This window comes from Narcine bancroftii, chromosome 3 (assembly GCF_036971445.1).
Source record: "Narcine bancroftii isolate sNarBan1 chromosome 3, sNarBan1.hap1, whole genome shotgun sequence".
NCBI lineage: Eukaryota > Metazoa > Chordata > Chondrichthyes > Torpediniformes > Narcinidae > Narcine > Narcine bancroftii.
The window spans coordinates 109,058,865-109,086,476 of record NC_091471.1 but is presented as its reverse complement, the minus strand read 5'-3'; the positions used below and the strand labels follow the sequence as shown (position 1 = coordinate 109,086,476).

Below are 27,612 nucleotides of genomic sequence, written 5' to 3'. Positions count from 1 at the left end.
TGATTATTCAGGAATCTGATGGCAGTGGGGAAGAAGCTGCTCTTGTGCTGCTGAGTGCTTGTCTTTCGGCTCCTGTACTTTTTTTCTGAGGGTAGCAGAGTGAATAGGGCATGGCCTGGGTGGTGGGGTCTTTGAGGATAGAGGCTGCTTTTTTAAGACACCGCCTCATGTACACGTCCTCGATGGAGTGGAGTCTGGTGTCTGTGATGTTGCAGGCCGAGTTAACAACCCTCTAGAGTTTATTCTTGTCCTGAAAGTTGGCACCTCCATACCAGGTAGTGATGCAACCAGGCAGAATGCTCTCCACAGTACACATGTTGAAGTTTACAAGGGTCTTCAGAGACATACTGAATCTCTTCAGACACCTCACAAAGTATAGTCACTCGTGAGTCTTCTTTGTGATAACATCAACATGGAAGCTCCAGAACAGATCCTCAGAGGTGTTGACACGCAAGAATTTGAAGTTCTTGACCTTCTCCACTACTGAGCCCTCAATGAGGACTGGGTCATGTTCCCCAGACAATCATCTCCTTGGTTTTGCTGACGTTGAGCGCAAGGTTGTTGTCGATACACCATTCAATGAGCTGATCTATCTCCCTCCTGTCCACTTCCTCATTGCTGTTTGTGATTCTGCTTGATAACTGTGGTGTCACTGGAAAATTTGCAGATGGCATTGGAAAATTTGCAGATGGCATTGGAATTGTACATGGCCACACAGTCAAGGGTATATAATAAGTAGAGCAGTAGCTAAGCACATATCCTTGGGGTGCACCTGTGAGCCTATGTCTTAGAGAACATCATTTGATCACTTTCCTTCACTTATTTCTTCATAACTAATCCCTCTCACACGTTCATTCATTCGTTCCCAATTCTCTTACTACCCATCTATACTAAGGATAATTTAAGATAAGCAAGTAATAGTGACTACTCCAGTAGAGCTACTAAATCAATTAACCAGACGCAGTGGTTAGTCAGCAAAGACTGTTTATTCAAACTTGCCTCCTCTTTTAAATCACTTCCGGCCTGGACACCCAGGACCAGAAGTAACGTCACCCCATGCCTGTGACTCACCCAAAGGGTGTGTGGCTTAAAGTGAAGATGACGGGATTCCCACGCCATTTTGCAGGTGAGTACCTAACTGCAGCGCTGTGCAGCATTTCGGCCAAATGCATGGGCGGCAGTTTGGCCCACTGTGTTATGCGTCTGCTTGGTCTGCTACACCACCACCACCACAGAATCGTCGCCCAAAGGAGATGAACTGGCAGAGCGGATGCCCTTGTCTCCTGGGCTGGGGACAGTGAATAGGGGTAGTAAGGTCCAGATGTGATAGTTTGAGACTGTCTATGGTAAACAGTTGAGAATTTCCCCCAATGTCTGAAGTGTACGCAACCCCATCCCTTTTGATCATGCGGAAAGGGCCATGGTACGGCCGTTGCAATGGTGTTCCTGGGGCCTGTCTATGCACAAACACAAAGTCAGTGTCAAGGAGGGCTGGAGGCACATGCTGTTTGGAGGTTGCATGCCAGTTGGTTGAAATCGGTTTTCCTATTGCAATGCGGTGTCGAAGCTGCTGATCGGAAGGGCAGAAGTCCGATGAAAAGTGAATGTCACCTGGAACCAAGAGAACTGAACCGTAAACCATTTCTGCAGACGACACTGGTATGTTGTCCTTCGGGGTGATGCGCACTCCCAGCAGAATCTATGGCAACTTGTTTCCCCAGTTGGGCCTGGTGAGTTTGGCTTTGAATGCATTCTTGAGTTGCTGGTGGAAATGTTCCACAAGACCACTGGACTGCAGGTGGTTCGCTGTGGTGTGATGCAGACGTGTGCCACTAAAGTGCACAAGGGCAGTCAATAACGTGGAGGTGAATTGTGTTCCGCAGTCTGAGGTGACGTGAGTGGGAACTCCGAATCTTGAGATCCAGTTGGCAATGAATGCTCTGGTGCATGTCTCAGCATTGCTAGATGGCAGTGGGATGGCTTCTGGCCATCGTGTGAATCGGTCTATGATTGTGAGGACGTATCTCATGTTCTGAGACATTGACAGGGGTCCGACCAGGTCTATATGTACATGCTCAAAATGCCGACACACTTCTGGGAAAGACTGGAGAGGTGCCTTGGTGCACTGGTGTATTTTGGAAGTTTGGCAGTGGGTGTATGTTTGGGCCCACTGCGCAACATCTATCTTAACTCCATGCCATATATATTTGGTTGCCATGAGCTTGACTGTTGCTCTGATGGAGGGATGGGACAGGTTGTGAACTTCGTCAAAATGGCGCCGTTTCCAAGACTTGGGGACTACTGCCCTGGGGTAGCCCATAGACATATTGCAAAGCAGACTTGGCCCACACAGTTGTGGTGCCACATGCTGTATGTTTAGGTTTGTGATGGCAGTTCTGTAGCCCTGAACATCCGGGTCCACGGCCTGTGCCCTCGCCAAATCAGAAATATTGACCCAATAAACACACAAGTCTGTCACACTACATAAAACATATTTATGTTTCGTGAGGTGAATACAAAACAAGGCTTTTACTTCAATATGCTGTGGCCCCCAGAAGATCTGTGGGGCCCTCTTTGAGAGTGGCTGCTCTAGGGAATTTCAAATTGTATACACAGCATTAAATTAAAGAACACAAGACAGCAGTACTGCCCATAAGCGATAACGTGCATATGATCTAGCAATCATAAATCTGTCAATATACAAGTGAAAATTACCTCAAGCAAGACTTTTCTGTTCATTTCATGGTTTTCTGAATATTACAGCAGGTAGAAGGTTCAGTAAAATCTCTGATCTGATACTTATTGACATCCTCACAATTTTAGCTTGTTTAAGATGCTCAATCCAACTAAATATATAAAAAAATCATCGAAATCAGAAAAAGAAATCATGATGGAAGATTCACAATGTAGGAGTTATGTCAACCAATTCAAGAGTAATTTATTTTAAATTGGGTTTAATTTTTCCCTTGATCACTTATAGTTTCGTCCTTTTTTCCACTTTTGGCTTCCATTCATTATCAAAGGCACTCTCCCTCCCCCCAATCAGGATCATGTCCTGAAGAGGGCACGCAAAAACATTGAAGGTCCCTTCCGCCCTGCATGCAGCATTTATGATCTACTCCCATTGGGAAAGATATAGGAGCACGAGAGCCAGCACCACCAGGCTGAGAAACAGTGTTCCCCCCCTCCACCCCCCCCCCCCCCCCCCCCCCGGGGGCAGTGAGAATGCTGAATGACCAAAGAAACTGCTCACACTAACCAACTGAGACTCTCATATTTACAAATCAAAATTTATTTATTTATTGTATATATGAATACTAGTCTGCATTATGTATTGTCTGTCTGTATGTGTGTTATGTGCTTGTGTATCAAGGATCAAGGACCAAGGACCAATGTACGCTGTTTCATTGCTTATGCAAACAGATGACAATAAATTGGACTTAACTTGATAGTATTGAATTTTGCAGAATTCATCATTTAATGTTTACATCTTGAAATTATGTTAGTCAATAAACATGAGAAGGGGTCATCATGACAGGGTGAAAATTCAACAAAGAAATAGACACGGAGGTGGAGTGACGGACAAAGTGCTCAACATCATGACTGAGCCAGAACTCACTGAGGAGCAGGCGCAGGGGTACAAAGACAAGCCCTCTGCTAAGGACACAAAAGTTTTTTTTTTAAATCAAATAGTGACAGATTGGGAAATCTTGCCTATTCTTGTTTGTGTCATTGAAAAGATGAAGATGCAGTAAGCAATTAGGAAGACATTTTCTTTTGAAGATTTCACGAGTTTTAGCAAAATGGAAATTTGCATCTTGAAAGCAGTATGATGTGGATTCACCAGACTGATTCCTGGGATGGCAAGCTAACTGTGAGAGGAGAGTGTGAGTAGATTGGATCTATGTTCTCCAGTGTTTAGAAGAATAACTCTCTGAAACCTAAGTATATCAACAAGGCTCGACAGGATGGATCACAGATGATATTTCCAACTGTAAAATCTAGAACCATAGGTCACACTTTCATAATAAGACCTGGGCTATTTCAAAAGTAAAATATCAGAGCATCAACCTCAATCATTGAATTGTTTTAACGTAGAAATTGAAAGATTTTTGGATATCAGGAGATAATGCAGAAAAATGAAGCAGAAATGGACAATCACCAATGATCTGGGTTTACTAGATTTACAAGGATGTTCCCGGGCTTTTAGGAGTTGAGTTACAGGGAAAGATTAAAGAGGTTAGGATTTTATTTCTTGGAGTGAAGAAGAATGAGGGGAGATTTGATAGAGGTTTATAAGATTATGAGAGGATTAGACAGAGTGGATGCAAGTAGGCTTTTTCCACTTAGATTAGAGGAGATAAATATGAGAGGTCATAAGCTGGAAGGGGAAAGGTTTAGGGGGGGACATTAAGGGAAAGTTCTTCATTCAGAGAATGGTGGGAGTGTGGAATGAGCTGTCATCTGGCGTGGTGGATGTGGGCTCGATCTTGAGTTTAAAGAATAAATTGAATAGATACGTGGATGGGAGAGGTCTGGAGGTTATGGAATGGGAGCAGGTCAATGGGACTAGTGAAATAATGGTCAGCGCAGACTAGAAGGGCCAAATGGCCTTTCTTCTGTGCTGTAGCATTCTATGGTTCTAATTGCTGAATTAATAGTAATACAGCATGGAAAAAGGCCCATGTGCCCAGCTTGTCCATGGTGAACAAGGAAGTAAACTCAGGAATTAGGCATCATGGCTTGAAAATGAAGATTGGAAAATATTCCAAAGGATAGGAAATGGGGCAGGTGAGAATCCAAAGTGGAAGTACAAACAATCTCAACAGCAGAGAGTGATCCTGGCAAGCCATTGCAAATACAATGTTCAAATACATATTAATTACATGAAATACGCACTTCGCCACAGCTCTTGAAAATAGCAGAGATAAAGTGAGTCAAAGTAATCAATCAAAATATAAACGTATATGTATGAGAATTGAGGGTGGCATTGAAGGAAATAAATATGAGCAAGCTAGTTACTTTCCAGATATAACTTATGATTAGCATGCTTTTGTGCACAGCATTGATAAAGAGCACTGAAATAAATAACAGATGCTGGACTGAAAACACACGGGAGACTGCAGATGCTAGAATCTACAGCAAAAAAAAATCAATCTGCTGGAGGAACTCAATGGGTTGAGCAGCATCAGTGAGGGGGGAAAAAAATAAATGGTTAATGTTCTGGCCTGAAATGGTGACTATTCTTTTTTCACTCCCGGTTACTGCTTTACCCAGAGTTCTCCAGCAGATTGCTCAGCAGGCGTTATTTAGAGCATGGTTGTCTGTGCGATTTGAAACCAGTGTGAAAACTTCAGCATATTAGAATGTTTCCAATGCATATTACTTTAGCATTCATTAAATCAGGGTGTATTCATAAGAAATTGGAAGTTTTAAAAAAATGTCAACTGTAAGGTTGCTAATTCTAAGATAAAGACCTGATAAGAGGGCAAAGGCAGAAAACTGGCATCGCCCTTGGGAAGTTTATAATGAAAACTATTTAAATTGTCTTCATTCAGGCAGTATCTACAAAGGAAGACTGTCCTTGAGATAGAAAAATAAATAACTGCCCCAGTTTATCAGCAGTACACAAATGCTATTTGTTCACCTTGTACACTTTCACGGCAATCACCTTCCAAAAATTCAATGTTGTAATTTTTTAAAAAAAGTAAGAACTGATGAAAGATTTATTGAACATTTAATGAAGGAAGGTATTTTCTGGTTAAATACTCAACTACTACTATATTCGTCCTTAAAAAAAGCTTCGATTTTCAATAAATGAAGATTGGACTTACATGATTATCTCTCAGACTTCTCGGGTGTATGACAAAACACACAAACATATACTTGCACATTAAAATGATTATGATGTTTTAAAAACCCCAAACCAAGAATATGAATAAACTGATTGTACAAAGGCAGTACAGTTTTAGAGAGGTGCTATGAATAAGAACTCCATGTCTTTGATCCTTCAAGGACTCCACTGTGCACAGCAATAACCTTATTTAATGTGTATACAGGGCCTGATCTCTTACTACAAAACAACAACCTGTCTGACAGCCCTCTTGACAGATATGAGAATTCCAGTTTAGGAGCTATTCTGGCAGGGTAGACTTTTGTTCTTTGTAGAATTAACTGAATAACCAGCACAAAATAGTACCTTTCTTTAAAAAAAAAATACCAATTTCTTTTGGATAAAGTTACAGCCAAATATAGAACCTGGGAAAGTTTAGTCAATTTATGCCTTTCCAAGATGTAGTGGAGGGGAGGTGGGAAAAGGAAATTTAAAAATTGAGACACACATCCACATCCCTCTCCATTTATTTCATACCCTTTTCCCACCTCATATTTGCGACCCCAGGCCCTTAATTGAAATGAAAACTCTTCAAGGCTCAGGAAATAAAATGTCTAGAAAATTATCAGAATCTGGGAAGTCTTTTGGTCTCAGTTAAGGACTCAATAGTTCTGAGCAGGTACACACTTGATTTGGCTGCTACCTGTGCTGTACATCCTATATTACTCCTACTGACAACTATGTACAAGTGAATATTTGCTTTGATGGCCAAATGTGCTGTCGTTTTAATTATCACCTCAAGTATAACCAATGGCAACTCTTACTTGAGGAATTTCATCTCTTATTGAACAAAACAACAAACAAACTTTTGGTTATTACCATATTCCTGTAACCAAATAAATTTTTATTTATTTGGTTATTTTTGGTTATTTCTTTTGGTTAAATGTATCTTTTGGTTATTACATTTGTAGATAAAACTGCTCAATGGAGAAATTTAGAGTCACAATTTAAAAAAAACCTCAAACACTAGTCAAAGGCTTATAGAAGAAATCAATCACAAAATCTGGCAAGTTATTTGTAGTCCCAGTCTGTATGATGAACCTTAAAAGATATTTAATCTGTACATTTTGAACAGGCTTCAGTTTCGTGCCTACCTCAGATAAGAGCAGAGGTGGCTTTCATTCCACTTCACAGTTCTGAGAGCATCATTTATGGGCAGAATAATGTGCTCACCATTTCTAGTGTGTGAATCATAGAACAATTTTTGGCAAAGAGATTGCTCCATGTGATGTGAATTGCCACATGCTGCTGGATGACTTTAACTACACCCATCAATCCCTGCAAAAATATTAACATCTCCATAGCAAGTAATTATGAAGGAAAGTGGTATGCTGGATTTTATTTCAGAAGGATTTGAGTACAATACCAAGGACTTGTTGGTCCAATTACATAGAACCCTGGTGAGACTGCATCTGGAATAGTGCATACAGATCTGAATTCTTCACACAAGGATGGATATTCTTGTAAAAGGAGCAGTAAACATTCACCAGATTGATCCATGGAATGAGAGATTAAGCAAACTGGCCCTGCACTTTCAAATGAGTCACATCTCATCGAAACAGACACAATTCTTAAGTGCTTTTACCATGCAGAGTTGATGCTTGCCCTGTGGATCACATGCTCATAATTAAGAGGTTGGCTATTTAGGAAAGACAAGAGAACATTTCTTTACTGAGAGGTAGTGCATCTTCAGAATTCTTCACCGAAGTGGGATGAGCCACTGAGAGGATTCAAGACAGATTTTTAGATGTTAAGGTGGAGTAGTACTGGTGTAGACGATAAAAGATGACCTTTGATCTGAGCGAATGGCAAAGGAGGCACAAGGTGACAGAAGTTCCACTTCCATTCTAATGTCTTCTGTTCAAATTTCACAAGAGTTGGAAGAAATTGATGCAGTAAATACAGTTCATACTTGGCATATGTATGAACGTGAAGAATAAGATTTAAATTCATGCAATGCAACCAAACTGCAGCAACCCTGAAAACAGTTGTCTTAATTCTACAGCTAGTTTTAAAATATAAAATTACATTATTCCTCATCTTTTTGTGGCTTTTTCCATTCATTTTCTTAACCTAATCTTTCATTCTCCTGCTCTACATCATTGCACTTTCTTTCCCAATCCTGCAGGTCATGTTATTCAACATATTTTAAGATTCTGACCCTTGAGCATCATCCATCAATATGTCACAGAAAAAAAAATTCAAGATGAAGAGCAAGTGTAAACAAAAAATCAAACAGGACTGTCAGTGTAATGATATGTCCTGTTCAGTATGTTGTCGGTATTTTTAGGCCTGCAAATCTTTTGGCATATTGGCCATTTTCCAGCTCACATTCAAATCCCCCCATAGCCATTTGCAAATGCAAAAATAAAATCCAAACTGCTCAACCAATTGTCATTGTTCCAATAAAACATCAAACAAACATGGCATATAGATCACAATTTGCCATTTTTCATGTGTTACTCCTTCCTATTTCAGGTATTCCAGTAAAGTACAGCTTCAATGTGCTTTCCCTGACTTCCCACCCAAGCCTTTAGGTTTATCATGTTTGTTTGAGTATCCACTCCCAGACAACTGCTAAACCTTTGTGTACCCGAACAGCTGCTCCAAGTACAGTTACTCGTGTGAAATTTCCTCATCTTGGGAACCATATCTCAGCAAAGGAGGATATTGATGATGAAATTCACAATCACCTCAAGTACTGTATGATCTTTACTAGCTGAGAAGAGGCGTGTTTGATATAGAAGAGCATAAGCTCAATGCCAAGCCCATTGTCTGTTTCCCTCCTGTATGCTAGAGACACAGACTCCTGCAGTAGCTCGAAGAGGTACCACAGGGAGGACATGTGGATCCTTGTTAATGTTCTCTCTCGGGCTTACATTGCCAGTATAATGACCTTGATCATGCTCAATCAACTTCATTGGTCAGGTCACAGTGTCTGAGCACTCAACACTGGCCTCCTGAAACAAAGATTGTGCGCCATGCTCAAAAAGGGCAGGAGATCTTGTACCTTGATGAAAGGATCAAACCCAAAATGTAGATTAAGTTTCGTTATCTTTGCTGTATAAAGTACGCTGTTCGACCTGCTAAGTATCTCTAGCATTGTGTTTCTACAGGAGATTGCAAGGACAGCAAATTCAAGAATGTTCTCGGCTCTTTTTTAAAATAAAAAGACAATATCTTTATTAATTCCTGCATCCCTATTATCTATGACTGCTTCAAATGGAGAAAGAGTGAATAAGCAGCCACTTAGACTTCAGAGACTTGAGGAGGCCGAGCCCAAATATTTAACTCAATAAACAACCCACCTACACCACCTGTGTGGATTCTGCATTACACTTGCAGAACGGCAAGAGCCTAATTAAAATTGAGATTAATGCAATAGTAACACTGTAATGACACCAGTGACAAATTGTTAGACCAGTTACTGGAATGTCTCATCTCATAAACTGGATGAAACAAAAATAATAATAACATTGAAACTCTATATAGAATTATAATTGCAAATGCAATAATAAATGAATAAATGGTGCTTTCTGCATTTCTCAGCTTTATTTTAAACCAACCACAAACAAAATTGCAAAATAATGATTTTGGGTCCAAAATAATCATTTCTTTTGACCTGAATGGTGAATACTGTCAGACATAATCAGTCCAAATGGTCTGGAAAAGTACAAGACCCTATAGTGATGTTAAATCACAACGTCAGTCAGATTTGTGTGGGCCTCTGGACTTTTGAATTGGTTGAATAGTCAGTAGATTGATACGAATTGCAAATTTCTAGCTGTCTGGATTGGTGAAACCTTATTCCACGACTGGTTTCCAACAGAAAATTATAAATTCTTATCAGAAGAAAACTATTTACGGTATCAGTCAGAATCCAAGTTAGCAATAATGGAAGTCTGAAAGTACCAATCAGACTCATTTTTCCGAAGCATTATGCTTGTTATATCATGTTTGCTGTGAATGCCAGTCTGCACAAATATATTTTACCCATGGGCATTGTTGTAATGACACAACATAATGTCTGTCCAGGGGCTCAAAAATTATCAAAGTCATTTTACTTACATTGATTCTTTAAGACCATACCATTGCAATGGCATTAAAAGTCATGAAGCAGTATGTTCATTGGAGAAGTGATGATAAGAAAGGTTGTTCATTACATTTTTAACCTGTACCTCAAAAACATATGAAGTATGATGGAATAAATGGAAATATTAAAAAAAACAACCATCAACATGCATTCACTCTTGCAGTAATATTTAAATCTGACTCAAAAAATAGGGAAAGAAAGCTGCAGATATTCAAATAGTTTTAAATGTTGTTCAACAATCTGAGTTATATTTTTCTTTCCTCACAAATATAGCTTATAACTGATTAGTTTCTAATCATTTGCTTCTTTGTATAAAGTAATTTTGTAAACTCCATGACATTTTACCAAAATTAGTATCAAGAGCAAATTATGGCATCTCCTAGATGGGGTTATCAGAGTTACAGCATTTAAAAAGTGTAAAATATTTGATCATCCAAATTAAATATGTGTCCAGTATTTAAAAAAAATTATATATTGGTAAAATATTATCTCTTATAAACCAAGAACATTTTGGCAACACAATAGGTGTAAATTCTCACACCCATACAAATTTAATGGCAGTTCATATTGGTGCTCCGCATGGGTTAATAGTCTATTCCCACACATTACCATTACACAAGACCTGTAGATGTCTCAGCCAGAAGGTCTAAACCCAGTGGTTCTCCACCTTTTTCTTTCCACTCACATACCACTGTAAGTAATCCCTATGCCATCAGTGCTCTGTGATTAGTAAGGGATTGCTTAAGGTGGGATGTGAGTGGGAAGGGAAGGCAGAGAATCACTTCTCGAGACCCCATTGTTACTGAAATATTTTGCTTGAGAAAAATTTTCATTGGCCTATTTCCTTTGGAGTTATGAAACCGTGAACATAACGAGTCAATTAGGTACGATTAAAACAGTGGTTTTCAAACTTTTTATTTGAGTAGAAAGAAAAAGGTTGAGAACCACTGGTCTTAACCACTCCTGCCTGCATACAACAGCTTTATTTACAACAGGCAAGAACAGTTTATTTCTCATCAGCTTTCTCTTGAAACTTAAGCAACTTGTGATTAGATGCATTTTGACATCGCAAATTTCTTGTGAACCCACTGTGATCATTTCCAGCCAATCCAGTAGCTTTGAAGTGCACATGGTTGGTGCGAGGACAGCAAGAGGAACAGGGGGTAAAATGTAATAATCAGAAATCCAATTCAAATGTATACATTTCTTTTTTTTGGCAATGATGGGCTGAGCAGGCCATTAACCTGGTCATTTGAATTGGTCAGACATTAATGTGAAGACAAATTACATTTTCTCAATGATAATTTGGCATCAAGTACTTATTCCTCATTTATTTTTAAGTTTGTTTGCTCTAAATGTAGTTTTTCAAAAAAGGGGTTGATAAAAAGCAAAAGCAACATTCAAATTTTAAAACTCATTTACATATATTCTCATTAGGTACATTTAATCGGAAAGCAAATTGCCTTTTATTTCCAGCATTATTTTTTTGTCTATTACAGCATTTAAATAATGATGATGGCTATACATTATGTGTGATGTACTCACATCAAAAGATTGCATGATCCACTGCTTTATACCTTTTTCAAACAGCTACAATATGGTTAGCTTGGAGGATGTAAAACTTGCTCAGTTTTCCGCATGGTGATAATTGGATATTTTGTGAATGGTTGTAGGACATCTTCAGATGGATCAAAATGCACCAGAGCAAAATAGCATAACAAATTTAATGCAGAATTTAATATGCCCTTGAAAGTTAGTGTCAAAGTTCAATCGACCAAATGAAAACATCACTGAGCATCAGTCCTGATGCAGGGTCTCAACCCCAATGTCGACTAGCCCTCTGCCTCCTCAATGCTGCCTGACCCACTGAGTTCCTGCAGCAGTGTGCTTTTGCTCCATGTTACTAAAAATGGAATGGTTTAACTTGTTCTAAATCACCAACAATCCTATTTCAGTTCTTACAAACTATTAAGTGATCGATATGAAGAGATTACTTTAATCCGATTGAATTGTTTTGTTAACATCATTGGCTCTTAAATCAACTGAAGGAGGTTACTCCTGGGTCCAATGAACCTGCTGCTCATTGGCCTTTCCCCATCTTAGCAACTACTTGGGGACTTGTCAAGTAGTTAAAAATTTTCCAGTGATCTGCACTGGACTGCCTGAATGGGGGTACAGATAATTCATTTTAATTCAAATGAACCCAGTGCCAAATTTGACACAGGCCTTCTGCCAAAATGATCGTATGGAATCCGATCACTCAAACAATTCTTGTGATGTTCAATTTCAAAACAAAGTTTGAGCTTACCATTGCCTCTTGAAATATCTTGATTTTCTCTTCAACTCAGCTTCACGTATAAAAATTAATTCAGCAATTTTTCTTTTCATCCAGCCAGAGTCTCTTACAGCAGTATGAACTAAACTATTGACACTTCTAAAGCAATAGATTCAAGTCGTTTACCTTTGTGTTGAAATTCAGTGCATTCTGTGACGTCTTGTATAGCTCTGGATATTTCAACATATTTTCCTTTCGACATGTTCTCTCAAATATTCCCAAAGTGAAGGGAGGCAAAGCTGTGAAAATCTGTCAGACACAAATATTTTCTTTCACTAGGAACTTTAGAGTTGTACCACAAAATATAAACATAGATGGAAAAACATGGGCTGAATATTACCTAGCTGATAGTAGCTGTGCAGGAGATGGCTATTCATTTTGGCTCGTGTAATTTAGCAATAATTTCACTGATCTCTTGCACAATCTCTCATCTACCATTCAAACCAACAAGTTACCTCCTGAATAATATGAAGTGATGAATTAAATTGCATTGTATCAAAGTGACTTGCTTATTGCCACGTGCACTTTTTAAATTCAGTGAAAAGCTACGTTTTGCAACTCATACTTAAGCAGATATAATAAAAATAATAATAAAAGTGCAAAGTTTAGAGCTACAGTAAATTAAAGGGTACAGTGATGCAACGTTAATATGCAGGGGATAGAGACAAGTAATTTGAAAGCAGAGCAATGAGGGCCCCATTTAAGAGTATGATAACAGCAGGAAAGATACTGTCCTTAAATCTGGAGGTTTGTGTTAGGAAGCTCATGCATCTTTGGCATCGTTCTAAAGACTATGAGAAATGACAGTCAATGGAAGGGAGGTTGGTTCAGATCAACGATAAATTAATATAATGGTTAAAGAATTCTTAACAATGACTAAAATAAATAAAATCTAATGTTTTATAAGATAATCTTTACTGATGACTCAAGTTTGCATGATAATTTTATCCATTTTCTTGGGATTGCTTTGTGTATATGAACTTGCAGGGAGTTCTAGACAAGATGACTCATGATCCAATGCCAACTATACGTGTAATGCATCTAGTGATAATTTAAAAAAAATAACAACTCAAAACTATTTCATTCAAAAGTGGCAATTGTGAGACTCCAATAAACTGTGCTGATCAGTCCCCAACATTTTACAATGGTTAAATGTTGATACCTTTCCTGTAATATTTCAAATTTGTGTGCAGTTTTGGGCCCCTTATCTTAGAGGGAATGTAATGATTTTGGAGAGAGTACAGAGAATATTTACTCGGATGATTCCTGGAATGCAAGGGCTAACATATGAGGATCATTTATCAGCTCTTGATATGTATTCATTGGAGTACAGAAGAATGAGAGGAGATCTCATAAAAACATTTTGAATGCTGAAAGGACTGGACAGAGTAGATGTGAATAAGATATTTCCCTTGGTGGGTGAATCCAGGACAAGAGGGCACAGTCTTAGAATTAGAAGGTACCGATTTAAAACAGAGATGAAGAGAAATTTCTTTAGCCAGAAGGTCATGGATTTGTGGAATTCACTGGGGTGGGGTGGGGTTTAAGGAGGAGATTAATAGGTATCTAATTAGTCAGGGTATCAAGAGATATGGGGAAAAGGTTGGAATTTGGAACTAGGTGTGAGAACAGTTTAGCTCAGGGTGTAGTTGCAGATAAGACTCGATGGGGCGAATGGCTACTTTGTTCCTTTATATTGTGAAATTCCTTGACACTCAACTACCACATCAGATGCGCTCTAGTATTTGCCAAAGCCCTTTCCTGCTCACGGTGTCGAAGGCTTTGGTGAGGTCAACAAAGGTGATGTAGAGTCCTTTGTTTTGTTCTCTGCACATGATTATCCAACTGATTATCCAACTGCACGAAAACCAACAAGGTCGGGTCAGATACAGCAATGAGCTCTCTGAACCCTTCTCCATTAACAATGGCGTGAAGCAAGGCTGTGTTCTCGCACCAACCCTCTTTTCAATCTTCTTCAGTATGATGCTGAACCAAGCCATGAAAGACCCCAACAATGAAGACGTTGTTTACATCCGGTAACGCACGGATGGCAGTCTCTTCAATCTGAGGCGCCTGCAAGCTCACACCAAGACACAAGAGAAACTTGTCCGTGAACTACTCTTTGCAGACGATGCCGCTTTAGTTGCCCATTCAGAGCCAGCTCTTCAGCGCTTGACGTCCTGCTTTGCAGAAACTGCCAAAATGTTTGGCCTGGAAGTCAGCCTGAAGAAAACTGAGGTCCTCCATCAGCCAGCTCCCCACCATGACTACCAGCCCCCCCACATCTCCATCGGGCACACAAAACTCAAAACGGTCAACCAGTTTACCTATCTCGGCTGCACCATTTCATCAGATGCAAGGATCGACAATGAGATAGACAACAGACTCGCCAAGGCAAATAGCGCCTTTGGAAGACTACACAAAAGAGTCTGGAAAAACAACCAACTGAAAAACCTCACAAAGATAAGCGTATACAGAGCCATTGTCATACCCACACTCCTGTTCGGCTCCGAATCATGGGTCCTCTACCGGCATCACCTACGGCTCCTAGAACGCTTCCACCAGCGTGGTCTCCGCTCCATCCTCAACATCCATTGGAGCGCTTTCATCCCTAACGTCGAAGTACTCGAGATGGCAGAGGTCGACAGCATCGAGTCCACGCTGGATGGGTCACGTCTCCAGAATGGAGGACCATCGCCTTCCCAAGATTGTGTTATATGGCGAGCTCTCCACTGGCCACCGTGACAGAGGTGCACCAAAGAAAAGGTACAAGGACTGCCTAAAGAAATCTCTTGGTGCCTGCCACATTGACCACCTCCAGTGGGCTGATATCGCCTCAAACCGTGCATCTTGGCGCCTCACAGTTTGACGGGCAGCAACCTCCTTTGAAGAAGACCGCAGAGCCCACCTCACTGACAAAAGGCAAAGGAGGAAAAACCCAACACCCAACCCCAACCAACCAATTTTCCCCTGCAGCCGCTGCAACCGTGTCTGCCTGTCCCGCATCGGACTTGTCAGCCACAAACGAGCCTGCAGCTGACGTGGACTTTTACCCCCCTCCATAAATCTTCGTCCGCGAAGCCAAGCCAAAGAAGAACTATCACAGAAGTCTGTATCCCTGATCCTGATACAATGAATTGCCTTCTCCTATCCCACAGTAGGCACCATCAGTGCTGGCATTCAGCCATAAAGAGCCATGGCCACCAACTCAAACAAACCTGGCAGCAAGCACTAGCCTCGGCGTCAGGTTTTTGCATGCCAATGTTCATCACAAGCAGGATGCCACGTGTCATGAGGCTTCAGTGTAATTAGAAACACAGAAGCATTGACAACAAAGTCATAACTTATGACAAAATTAATATAGACCATTAGTTTATTTTATAGTTTGGGTGGAGGTGGAAAAGGGAATTAATTTATTTGTATCGTAAGCGGGGAATTGACATTACATCAAGAACTTTAACTGAGTTCAAGTTAGCATGTACACCTACCACATTGTAGAGACCAATGCACCATCTTTCAAAGAGAATCTGTCCCGAGAAGCCATTCACAAAAGCGAACCAGATCTGAAGGTGAAAATAAAGCATAGAAAAAAAATTAGTTTGAGCTTTTTTGTTAATAAAAATGAATAAGGTTTGCAATTCCCTCTCACTCTTCTTTACTCAAAATATTCAGCCATCCTTTATATGCTGATGGAATAAATATTTTATAGATTGGAACATCTGGTACAGATATTTTTGACAGAGCTATACCACACAAACCTCTCTCATTCCTACCCTGTTGTACCTTCACTGTGGGCAAGAGTTATGGAGTTGCAAGGCAAAAAGTTAACTAAAGTAGGCACCATAAGGACAATGGATAAATATTTGAAACAAGAAGTATATAGGGATAATGTACAGCTTTGGAATTAGATTTGAAATGCATAATGTAAACAGAGAACTCTTATTGCATTTTAAATATCCAGTGTATAAAATCTACAGGTTGCAGTGAAAGTTAGTACCTCAATACTCACCTACACCCTAAAACAATGAGCTACTTCCTCTCTTTAGTTTCCAATGTCACCAAAAAATGCAATACAATTCATGTTCAAGGAGGAGAGGCTAAATCAATGGAACGAAGAAATCACAATCACTTTTTAAAAAAAAGTAATTTGATCCTTTTAGCATATAATGACCTGAGTTCAGATTTATACTCAGTTTCGTTTCTGCTCCCACCAACCATTCTCTGGCTCTCAAATGGATGAATTGAGATGACAACTATTTTATTTTAGAAACTTCTCTATGTAATAACAAATCGAGTCCACGTATGTTTTATAAATTCCTAATCATAATTGAAGTTTACTTCTTTATCTGCTCAAATCTTGCCCAAGTACTTGCATTATTCAAACTCAGCTGAACTTGCTTGTATGAAAGAATGTGGCTTTGAAGTCCATTGGCTCTGAGAGGTATCCCGCCAGTCAATCGTGCATCACTCTCTTCAACACTGATGTACAGTCACAGACTGCACCACCCACAGGATGCACTGCAGCAGCTCATCAAGAGTTCTTAGTCAATACTTTACAAATATATAATAGCACCTAGAAGTTTCCTTCCACACAATTTCAGACTTGGAACTATACTGCTATTCCCTCGCCCACTGCTGAGTCAAAATCCTGGAACTCCTCCTTTAACAATATTGTCGGTAAACTTCAACAGTCAGGAAGGTGGCTCACCTTCAAGAGCTAATAACGACGGGCAACTAAATGCTGGCTCATCTCCTGAATTAATAAAAAATATAATTAGTAACATCCCCTGGCATATGGTGAATTCAATCACCACTCCCGAAATCCAGAATGTAATTATTCTGCAGTCCATTCACGAAGTCATTTTTCTTTGTCAAATGTGCTGTCATTTTGTGTTAACATTTATCTTCCTATTATGACAACACAGCTGAAAATTTTAAATTTTAAATCCATTAATGTGCTCTCCCAGAGTCTTGATCAATATTTTCCTGTGAACCGAGTGAAAACAGATTCATCTAATTGCTACTGCCACATTTGCCCCACAATGACAGACAACGTAATTCACTGCAAGTTCAAAAAAGTGCAACAAATTACTGGAGATAAGTGAGGGAAGTTAATAATAATTATTATTCTCTCTCTTTTTATGAGATGCCACAACTATTATTTGGCACATGCTTAAACAGCAATTGTAATTAATGCTCATTACATATAAAACCATCCCTGCAGAAAAAAAAATCTGCAAAGGTTGCTAATGGATGCCAAATAAACCTACTGAAGGTCACCTTCTTCCAAGTATTTGTAAGTGAAGATTGTGTAATACACTCTATACTAAAGTCTGGCTTAAAGATAGAAACTAGAGTAAAAGGGATCTATGCTGGGAGTTATAATTATGTTTGATATGCCCCTATCACAAATTCCATGAAATTGTGCTGCTAGGATCACAACTAATTCTTGCATATCTTTGGAAGAGTAATAGGTAATCATATTATTTCTTCCAAAATTAGAGAATAATTAGTTTGATCACTTATGGCTCACTATATTTCAAATTGTTGCCAAAAGCTCATGGATTACAGCATTCACTTTGCCTCATGGATTTTTATACATTGTTGCTGACTGAAAATGAAATCTAGCCAGCAAAAGTAGATGAAACTTCACCCTCCACTCCAATAACCTCACTAGTTCACACTGCCAGACAACCTAAAAGTATCTTTTTGTTTCAGAGGTCACAAAGAATTAACATGTTGTCACGAATTGCAAGTATCTGCTCAGTGAGCACGATATGAAACAAAAAAGTCTGCAGACAACAGTGATTGTAGTTAAAAAACTGTTGGAGAAACTGAGCAGATCACACAGCGTATTTTATATAGCAAATATAGAGATCCATCATCAAGATATGAGCAAAATGTTGGGAGGTGCCTGAATAAAATAGTGGGGGGGGGGGGGGTGGGGAAGAGAAGAGGCTCACAGGAAAGAGATAATTAGTGGATAAAGTGGGTGGGGAGGGCACAAGAGAAAAAGGGGAAAGGAGAGATAGCTCTGTGAATGGGGAGGGAAGAGGGTGGTGAGCAGGAGGAGAGAAGGCAGTAGGATAGGAAAGAGAGGGAGAATGAGGAGTGGTCTAGCAGACACTGGAGAAGTCGATTTTAATGCCATCTGGTTGGAGAGTGTACATACGGAATATTAGATGTTGCTCCTCCATATTACTGGCAATCCATGAGACCATTGATAGACATGTCAGTGCGCAATGGGGCACAGAAGTGAAAAGGTTGGCCACTGGGAGATGTCTGTCATTGATGCGGTCAGAGTAAAGGTGCTCAGTAAAGCGATCTCCAAGTTTGTGTTCAGTCTGTCGGATGTAGAGAAGGCCTTAATAGGAGCACCAGATCTAGATGACCCCCGTAGATTCACAAGCGAAGTGTTACTTCACTTGGAAAGACTGGGGGCCCAAATGGTGGTGAAGGAGGAGGTATGGGTTTAATGGTAGCACTTCCTGCAGTCAGAGGGGTAGAGGGGACAATTAGTGAAAAGGAATGAGTGGATGGAGGGTGTGGTCCCTATGGAAAGCAAAGAGGAGAAGATGTGTCTGGTAGGATCACGTTGCAGGGGACAACATGTTGACTGGGAAGGCAGGTGGGGTGGTAGGTGAGCGTACAGAGAATCCTATTCTTGTTGTTGTGGGTTTAGGGTGGGTGGTGGTGTCAAGTCAAATAGACAAGATTTTTAAAACAGATTTTGTATTTACTGGGTAGATATAATAATAGTTAACTAAAATCCGGTTCTCACAACTATCCTTCTGTCAACAATTGGTTAATACTTTCCTGCTAATCTCAAACCAGAGGAGCAGGATATACCAACTACTTGGCTATAAAAGTAAAAAGGCAACATTAAAATAGTCAACAGAAAGAAAAATAGTCCACAACCATGAGTATAAAGCTACAAACAACAATCAGTGTCTAGTGTTTAAAGTAAGCCAAGATATTTTGGGAATTCAAATTAAAAAAAAAGTTGATGCGACCCCAACATTTCCTGAATGTGCAAAATCACATGACTTTGCCATTACACTGGACAATGAAAATTTTGTTTCTTGAACACTTTTGGGCATATTTTATGGATTTTGAGCATGTGATCATGAAAATCACCTTAAACATTTCCTTTCTTGTATCATTTGTTTTTTTAGATATAATCTATTTTTGTGATTTCCTGTAAAATTTTAAACCCACCATGTATATAAAAAAAACATGAATTTTAACATGTCATTGAAAATTAATTTTCTGCATTCACACTTTGATTTCTGTCCTGATGATCTTGGTGTAGGCAATCATGGAAAAGCAGTATCATGGCAACTGGAATCTCTCAATGCAAGCTGACTATTGTTGGACACTGTCATGAGAGGCATCAGATGCTGAGTACAAACAAAAATCAGCAGCAAAATATTTTTAGGTCAGCATCATTATGCGATTAAATATGTTAAATTCAATAAAAGTTTATTTAATGTTGATCCAACTTCCCACATTATACAGCAAATCTGAAATTATCTTTATGATTATCTTGAAGTTGTCTATCATAATCCCCTATTTCTTTACAGGAAGCAAACCTTCTGGGGGGAAAAAATGTTGTCCAGCATTATCTTTCAAGGAAGGAAACCGGTTTTATTTTTCTGCTTCTGCCCTAAAAAAGATGCATGCTTGGATTATTAAATGCTTATTGAAGGGATTTGCCAAGGCATTGAAACCACTGTCCAATTGGTCAAAAAGCCAATTCATTACCGGCTGACCAAGACAAAGAACAGTTAATAATTGCCAGCCATTCATTTTGCTTGGGATTCCCCTATATACCACCCCCAACAAATCCCACTGGCATACCAGGTAACTTTATTTGATAGTTCATAAATTCTTCTCTACCAGATTTGGCCCACATTTCAGAAAAGATGATGATAATGAAGTTATTGTCATATACACTGTATGACAGACATACAGTATACATCAAAATTTTTTAGTTGCTGCAGCTAAACAGGTACGCTGTTTAAAGAAGCTACAATATGTACATTCATTTCAAGAGATAATATAAAAGAGAAAAAAATAATAAATATTCAGTTATCATGGTGCAAGAAAAAAGTGGCACTCCAATAGTGTGGACAAGTCTTTTTGTGATGTCTGAGTAGATTATGATTAGTGTAACAAGGGGAGGTTCAAGAGCCTGACTGCTGTGGAAAAAAACTATTCTTGAACCTAGTGAATTTGATCTTCAAAATTCTGTACCTCTTCTTGAAGATAGCAATGAAAAGAGGTTGTGATCAGGCTGATGGAGTCCTTTATGATGTTGGCTGCCTTCTTGAGTCAGCACTTCACATGGATGACTTCAATAGATGAGAGATTGAAGCCTGATAGATTTGGCATGTATGTTACCTTTGCACACTTCTAGCACTTGAAGTACCAAACCACACTGTGATGTAACCAGTCAGTATACTTTTCACAGTGCACTTGTGGAAGTTTTTGATGATATGCCACATCTCCTCAGACTTCTTTTTGTTAACAACTCTGAACAATTTATATTCAGTAATAATTTCCAAGTATATTTGTTGTAGTTATTTCATTGTTAACAACTCCTCACAGTGTTTACTTCCTTTAGAATGCCTTGTTTATGAATATACACTGAGCATTAGTAAAATTCAATTTTATGCTTGAAATGTTTTGAAGAGTTAGTGCTTTTCGTGATTTAATAAAGTCTATAGACCCCCAAATAGCCCTCAGGGCACAAATCTACAAGAATTTTGTGGAAGACCCAATATAATTACAATACACAACTACATTTTGACTTGTGACAAACACATCCTTAACAAGTGGAAAAAACCAACAACAAATCAAGTTTATCATTGCCTTAAATACGATGAACCAAGATAAATTTCAAGAGACAATATCTCAGTTTCTACTAATTTTCAGACATCCAATATGTATTTTATGAGGCCAATTTTAGTTTTAATTGCATGACCTGCAAATTTGATTTGAATACATAGGGTTCCGGTGTTATGCCTTTTTGCTTTAGTCGCTTTCATCAATCTTGAAATCTTACGCAGACAGAATTCTGCACCTGCCAACAGTACATGGGACCAGTGACCATTTGAAATGCAGTTTTTCCCATTATAATTAATAGAAGTTTATTGTATTAAGTACCCTAATACAAATGTATAACATGTAGAATGGTCAGTACAATAAATATTATCTACAAAGATTTAGTTGTCATGGCCCATAGTTATAGTTTAAAGAGCAAATCATAGTAGAAAATAGAATTTATGAAAGGGTTTATGTTTTTTAAGTTTTAGTTCCGTTTTCTTCACGGTGAACCTAAACATTGTTTCATTGTGAATGTGCAATAATGACTTCTCTAATATCATGTTTAGACTAATTTTATTCTTCCCCATGGGGCTAACCTAGCAATCTCAAATTTTAGGAATGTTTCATATTTTGCTCAGATTAAAACACAGCTGAAGGACCACAAATCTGGCAATGCAACATTTACTGAAGCATCAACTTAAATTACAGCACAGTCAACGCACCATTGAGAATGTGGGTCAAGAAGAATATTGTACAAGACTTCTAGTGATTTTCAAGGATTTCACAGAGAGAGGGTTGGTTGTATTTTCCAGTGCCTTCTCCTACCTGCTGAAGGTAGGCCAGGTTTCAGAAGCATACAAATGGAGATCACTGCTGCTGGGAGACCATGCATTTAGACCCACTCTTCAAATACACTTCCAATCAATCGATTGAAGGCTGTGCCTTAACACAATTTTCCTATTTTCTCTCCCTAAGCTCAACACAGATTCCCACCTTGATTCCAGGCAGATTTTACTAACGAACAGTTGAGAAGCATCCTTAGAGGTTAGATACCAGAGACACCAGAATTATGGAAACATCCCTTGATCCCACAAATTCTGACAGACCCAGTATTTGAAGATTCCCAGTGTTCATGTCTAGTACTTTGGCTAGGTTGCTGTTAAGAGGATTTGATTATTTCATATCCTTAAAAACACATGATGGCTAATTAATAAATACAATAAAAATGTGTACTTTTCTTTAAAAGATGCATTTTTGTAACATTTTCTATAATTAAGAACATTAATTTATTAGTATTTTAGAAAGTCGATATTGAAGCCAATCAAAATTGTAAAAAACTGTAATTCAGCATATTTGACGTTGAGGTCATATTATTTATCAGATACATTGCCATATAATTTGATAAATGTCATCAAATAAAAGCAATGAATATGAAAAAGAAAAGGTTTCAAATATGTTGTTAACATGTACATTTACAGGACTTCATGTATATTACTGATAGAAGAGTTGAAATGTAGTTTTCTAGGCATAGTGAACGGCATTTACCAAAACTTCCACTACTTCATTTTAAAACAACTTATTGTTAATACTTTGGATTTAGCTATTTTTGCATAGTTTACACAAGCTACAACTTCACACAACCTGCTATCAGCATCCTGGCAGATCCTTGAAAAGAAAATCTGATGGACCTCACAAATGAATGTAAAATCTGTCCAAGTGTCACCATGTCACGGTAGCTCTGTAACACCCCATGGTTCATTAAATCTGACTACAGAAGCATGAATTGCTACAAATTCCCCATTTACCAATTTATAACCCAGCTGGTCACCAGATGAATAGATCCTGAGAACAAATCAACCTTATTTTATCGCCAGAGTGAATGAGTGAACATATTTGAAAAACAAATGCCTGTATTTCAAGATAGAAAAGCAAACAAACTGGTGTGACAATTACTGCATTTTATTTAAATAGACTTAATAGCGAATCATGAAGTGAAACTATTGAGCCATAGCTCGGGAGGCTGTTATTAACAGATTCCTTCCTGCAATCTGCTGGACATGTGTGGTTCCATGTTTACAAGTTAAGAGTGACAGAGCCAGGTAGGATTTGTTTACAGTGTTTGGAGGGGAGTAAATGTGAGGAGTCTTCATTTCAAATCAAAGCTGTTCAGCAAGATTGCAAAGACATTTTCTGCAGCCATTTCCTTTTCTCATCAGTTTTTCACATAAGACTCAACACCCACATCTCTAACTGCTTCCTCCCATCAACTGACTGCTGACCAGCAAGCAAACTATTAAAAGGTAAAGCCCATTGATTTTCTGCCCTTTCCCTGTGGACCAGTTTTGGCTGCAAAATGACTGGATATCTGTTCAAACAGTAGCTGGGTTCGTGGAGTTATTGGCCTTAGGGGCCAAATCTGTGCAACTACTGAAATTCCACATGATATTGGTCGTGCTCACTGATTAGATCCCACAAAGAATGGTGCCAGCTGGAGATTGTTTTGAGTGCCATGAAGTGAATGTGTATGAGAATCTTCAATACTGGTAAAATGCAAAGGACTGCACTGGAAACAAGTCTGAATTCAACTTTTGGGTACATTCATAGCATAATGGGCACCATAATCCAGGTCTCTCATTACAAGTTGGGAGATGCGTCCTTCTGTAACCCTCCATTTTTCTTTCATCCATGTGCCTGTCTAAAAGTCTATTAAATGCCCCTAATGTTTCAGCCTCCACCACCATCCCTGCCAAGGCATTCTAGGCACACTCAACTCTCTAGGTAAAAAAACTTACCTCTGATATCTCCCCTAAACTTTCATCCCTTTACTTTGTAGAGATGTCCCCTTGTGTTTGGTATTCCTGCCTTGAAAAAAGGCTCTGCCTGTCCACCTTATATAAGCCTATCAGAGTCTTGTAAACCTATATTAATTTTCCTCTCATCCTTCTTGCTCCAAAGAGTTCAGTCCCAGCTCTGCTAACCATGCCTTATAAGACATATTTTACAGTCCAAGAAACATCTTGGTAAATCTACTCTGCAACCTCTTCATAGCTTCCACATCCTTCCTATAATGAGGTGACCAGAACTGAACACAATATCCGTGTGGTCTTATCAGAGATTTGTAGAGTTGCAATATGACCTTTCTACTCCTGAATTAAATCCCCCTATTAATGAATCCCAGCATCTCATAGGTCTTCTTAGCTATCCTATCAACCTGTGCGGTGACCTTGAGGGATGTATGGATTTGAACCCCAAGGTCCCTCTGTTCATCCACACTCTTAAGTAACCAACTATTAACCCTGTACTCAGTCTTCTGGTTTGTCCTTCCAAAATTCATCACTTTACACTTATCCAGATTGAAATCCATCTGCTACTTTTCTGCCAAACTTTCCATCCTGTCGATATCCTCTTATAATCTTCGACAACCTTCAGCACCATCCACAACTCCTTCAACCTTCGTGTCATCTGCAAACCTACCAACCCATCCTTCTGCCTCTTCATCCAGGCCATTTACAAAAATCACAAAGAGCAGGGGTCCCAGAACAGATAACTGCAGCACTCCACTAGTCACTGACCTCCAGGAAAAATATTTTTCCTCCACTACTACTCTCAAATCTTTTATCCACACAGCCAAGGTTCCACTGATCCCGTGTCTCATGACTTTCTAGATGAGTCTCTTGTGGACTATCTTGTCAAATGCCTTGCTAAAATCCATGAAGACCACATCTACCACCCTACCCTCATCAATTTCTTTTGTTACCTCCTCAAAAAACTCAATTAGCTCGTGAGGCATGGCCTACCTTTCACAAAGACATGCGGACTATCCTTGAATAGACTGCACTTCTTCGAATGCTTATAAATCCTAACCTTAAGCATCTTCTCCATTAGTTTGCATACCACTGACGTAAGACTCACTGGTCTATAATTCCCAGGATTCTCCCTACTACCTTTTTTTAAACAAGGGGATTACATTTGCCATTCTCCAATTCTTCAGCACCTCCCCTGCGGCCAAAGAAGATTCAAAGATCATAGTTACTGCCCCAGCTACCTCTTCTCTCACTTCAGCCTGGGGTATATCACGTCCGGCCCTCGGGCCTTAACCAGCTTGATGTTTTTCAGAAGATCCAACACTTCCATTTCCTTAATCTCCACAATGTCCACCACACAGGCCTGTTCAATTTTGTCATCATCGTGAACAAGGACCTTTTGTCTTGTGAATACTGACGAAAGGTATTCATTTAGAACCTCCCCAACCTCCTCTGCCCCCAGGCACATGTGGTCTCCTTTATCTTTAAGAGGCCCCACCTTCATTCCCGTCATCCTTCTGTTCTTCACATACATATAGAATGTCTTGGGGGTTCTTCTTAATCCTACATGTCAAGGCCTTCTCATGCTCCCTTCAAGCTCTCTTAAGTCCTTTTTAAAGCTCCTTCCTGGCTACCATATACTTCTCATGAGCCCTTCCTGTTTCCTATATCTAATGTATGTTTCTTTCTTCCTCTTAACTAGTTGCCTGACCTTTTTCGACAGCCACGGTTCATTTTTCCTACCATCTTTTCCTTGTCCCATTGGGACAAACATATCTTGACCCCTGTTCAGTTAATTCTGAACTTCTTCCACATTATTTCAGTGCTTTCACCCTTAAACATCTGTTTCTAATTTATTCTTGCTAGTTCCTGCCTCATCCCTTCATAATTAGCCCTTCCCCAATTAAATATTTTCTCAGTTTGAATGTTTTTACCCTTTTCCATACCTATGTTGAAGCTAAGGGAGTTGTGGTCAGTCACCAAAATGCTTCCCCACTGAGAGGTCTGTCAGATTCATTCCCCAGAACCAGATCCAGTTTGGCCTCTTCTCTAGTCAGCTGTGTCAGGAATCCTCTTGTACACACCTGACAAATTCAACCCCATCTATCTCTCTTGCAGTCAGTAGGTGCCAGTGAATATTAGGGAAGTTGAAATCACCCATAACTACAACCCTGTATTTCCTGCACCAATCCAAAATCTGCCTGCTTATCAGCTCCTCTGCATCCTGAAGGCCTCTAGTCTACTCCCAGCACTGGTGATAGGTCCATTCCAGTTTCTGACTTCTACCCATACTGACTCAATGGACATTCTCTCTGCAGCATCCTCCCTTTCTATAGCTGTGATACTATCCATGACTAGTAAAGCTACTCCTTCCCCTTTTCTACCTACCATCCTATTCTTTTTAAAACATCTAAACCCCGGTACCTGCATCAGCTAATCTTGCCCTTCCTCCAGCCAAGTTTTAGTAATGGTCATAACATTGTAGTTCCACGTACTGATTCATGCTCTAAGTTCATCCCTTTTTTCCTAATACTCCTAACGTTGAAATAGACACATTTCAACCTCTATCTACCTTTATGTTTAGTCCTCAGCCTGTCCTTCCTCACCAACTCAGAGCACACAGCATCATGCTTCTGTTCTTCTACCTTAATCTCCACACTCACATTCTGATTCCCACCCCCCTGCCAAAGTAGTTTAAGCCCTCTCCAACTGTTCTAACTAACCTGCCTGCCAGGATATTGGTCCCCCTCCAGTTCAGGTGCAGCACATCCATTTTGTACAGTTTAGACCTTCCCCAGTGACCTACAAATCTGAACCTCTGCCCCCTGCAACCACTCTTCAGCCACACATTCATTTGCCACATCTTCCTGTTTACCCTCGCTGGCATGTGACATTGGCATCAATCCTGAGATTAGCACCCTTGAAGTCCTGCTTTTTAACTTTTCTAACTCCCTATTTTTCCTCCTCAGGACTTCATCCCTACTCCTATCTATGAAACTGGTCCCATCGTGGATCATGATACCTAGCTGCTCCGCCTCTCCCTCCAGAATGCCATGAACTCAATTAGAGATGTCCCTGACCCAGGCACCTGGGAGGCAACATAACATCTGGGAGCCTCAATCTTATTCACAAAACCTCCTATCTTCTTGTCTAACCAATGAGTCCACAATCACCATTGCTCTTATCTTCTTCCCCCTTCCCTTCTGAGCCGGAGGACCAGTGTCTGTGCCAGTGACATAACTACCATAACAGTATCGAAAATTGTTGATGGGAATAGCCACAAGGGTGCTCTGCAATGTCTGCCTCTTCCCATTCCCTCTCCTGACAGTCACCCAGTTACCTGTCTCCTGACTTTTAGGGGTGACTGTCTCCCTGAAACTCCTGTCTCTTACTACCCCTGCCTCCTTTAAGATCTAAAGTTCATCCAAATCCAGCTCCAGGTCCCTAACTCAGTTTGTCAGGAGTTGTAGCTGGATACACCTTTTGCAGGTATAGTAATCAGGACTTCCCACATCCTACGACAGGAGCACTGGACTGCCCTAACCACCGCCTCCATTACCTAATCCAAAGTTAATTAAATTTATTAAAGAAACTGGCTTTACCTCTCTGGGAGCAAGTTCTTCCTCAGTTCTGAAGCCTCTCAAGCCAAAGCCTCTAA

The 27,612-nt window shown here is 39.6% G+C and overlaps 1 protein-coding gene across 17 annotated transcripts in view; it reads right to left on the bottom strand.

Annotated features, from left to right (window-relative positions):
* Positions 1-27,612, bottom strand: part of atp8a1 (ATPase phospholipid transporting 8A1) — a 313,300-nt gene that overhangs the window by 70,707 nt on the left and 214,981 nt on the right. For all 17 annotated transcript variants that reach the window (XR_011353617.1, XR_011353618.1, XM_069924781.1 and 14 more), the window contains 2 exons: positions 15,810-15,884; positions 12,448-12,570 (listed from right to left, as the gene is read on the bottom strand). Coding sequence is in view for 15 of the 17 variants with exons in the window: in XM_069924781.1 (XP_069780882.1) it covers positions 12,448-12,570; positions 15,810-15,884 (198 nt within the window). In the remaining 2 variants the exon portion in view is untranslated. The remainder of the gene's footprint in view (positions 1-12,447; positions 12,571-15,809; positions 15,885-27,612) is intronic.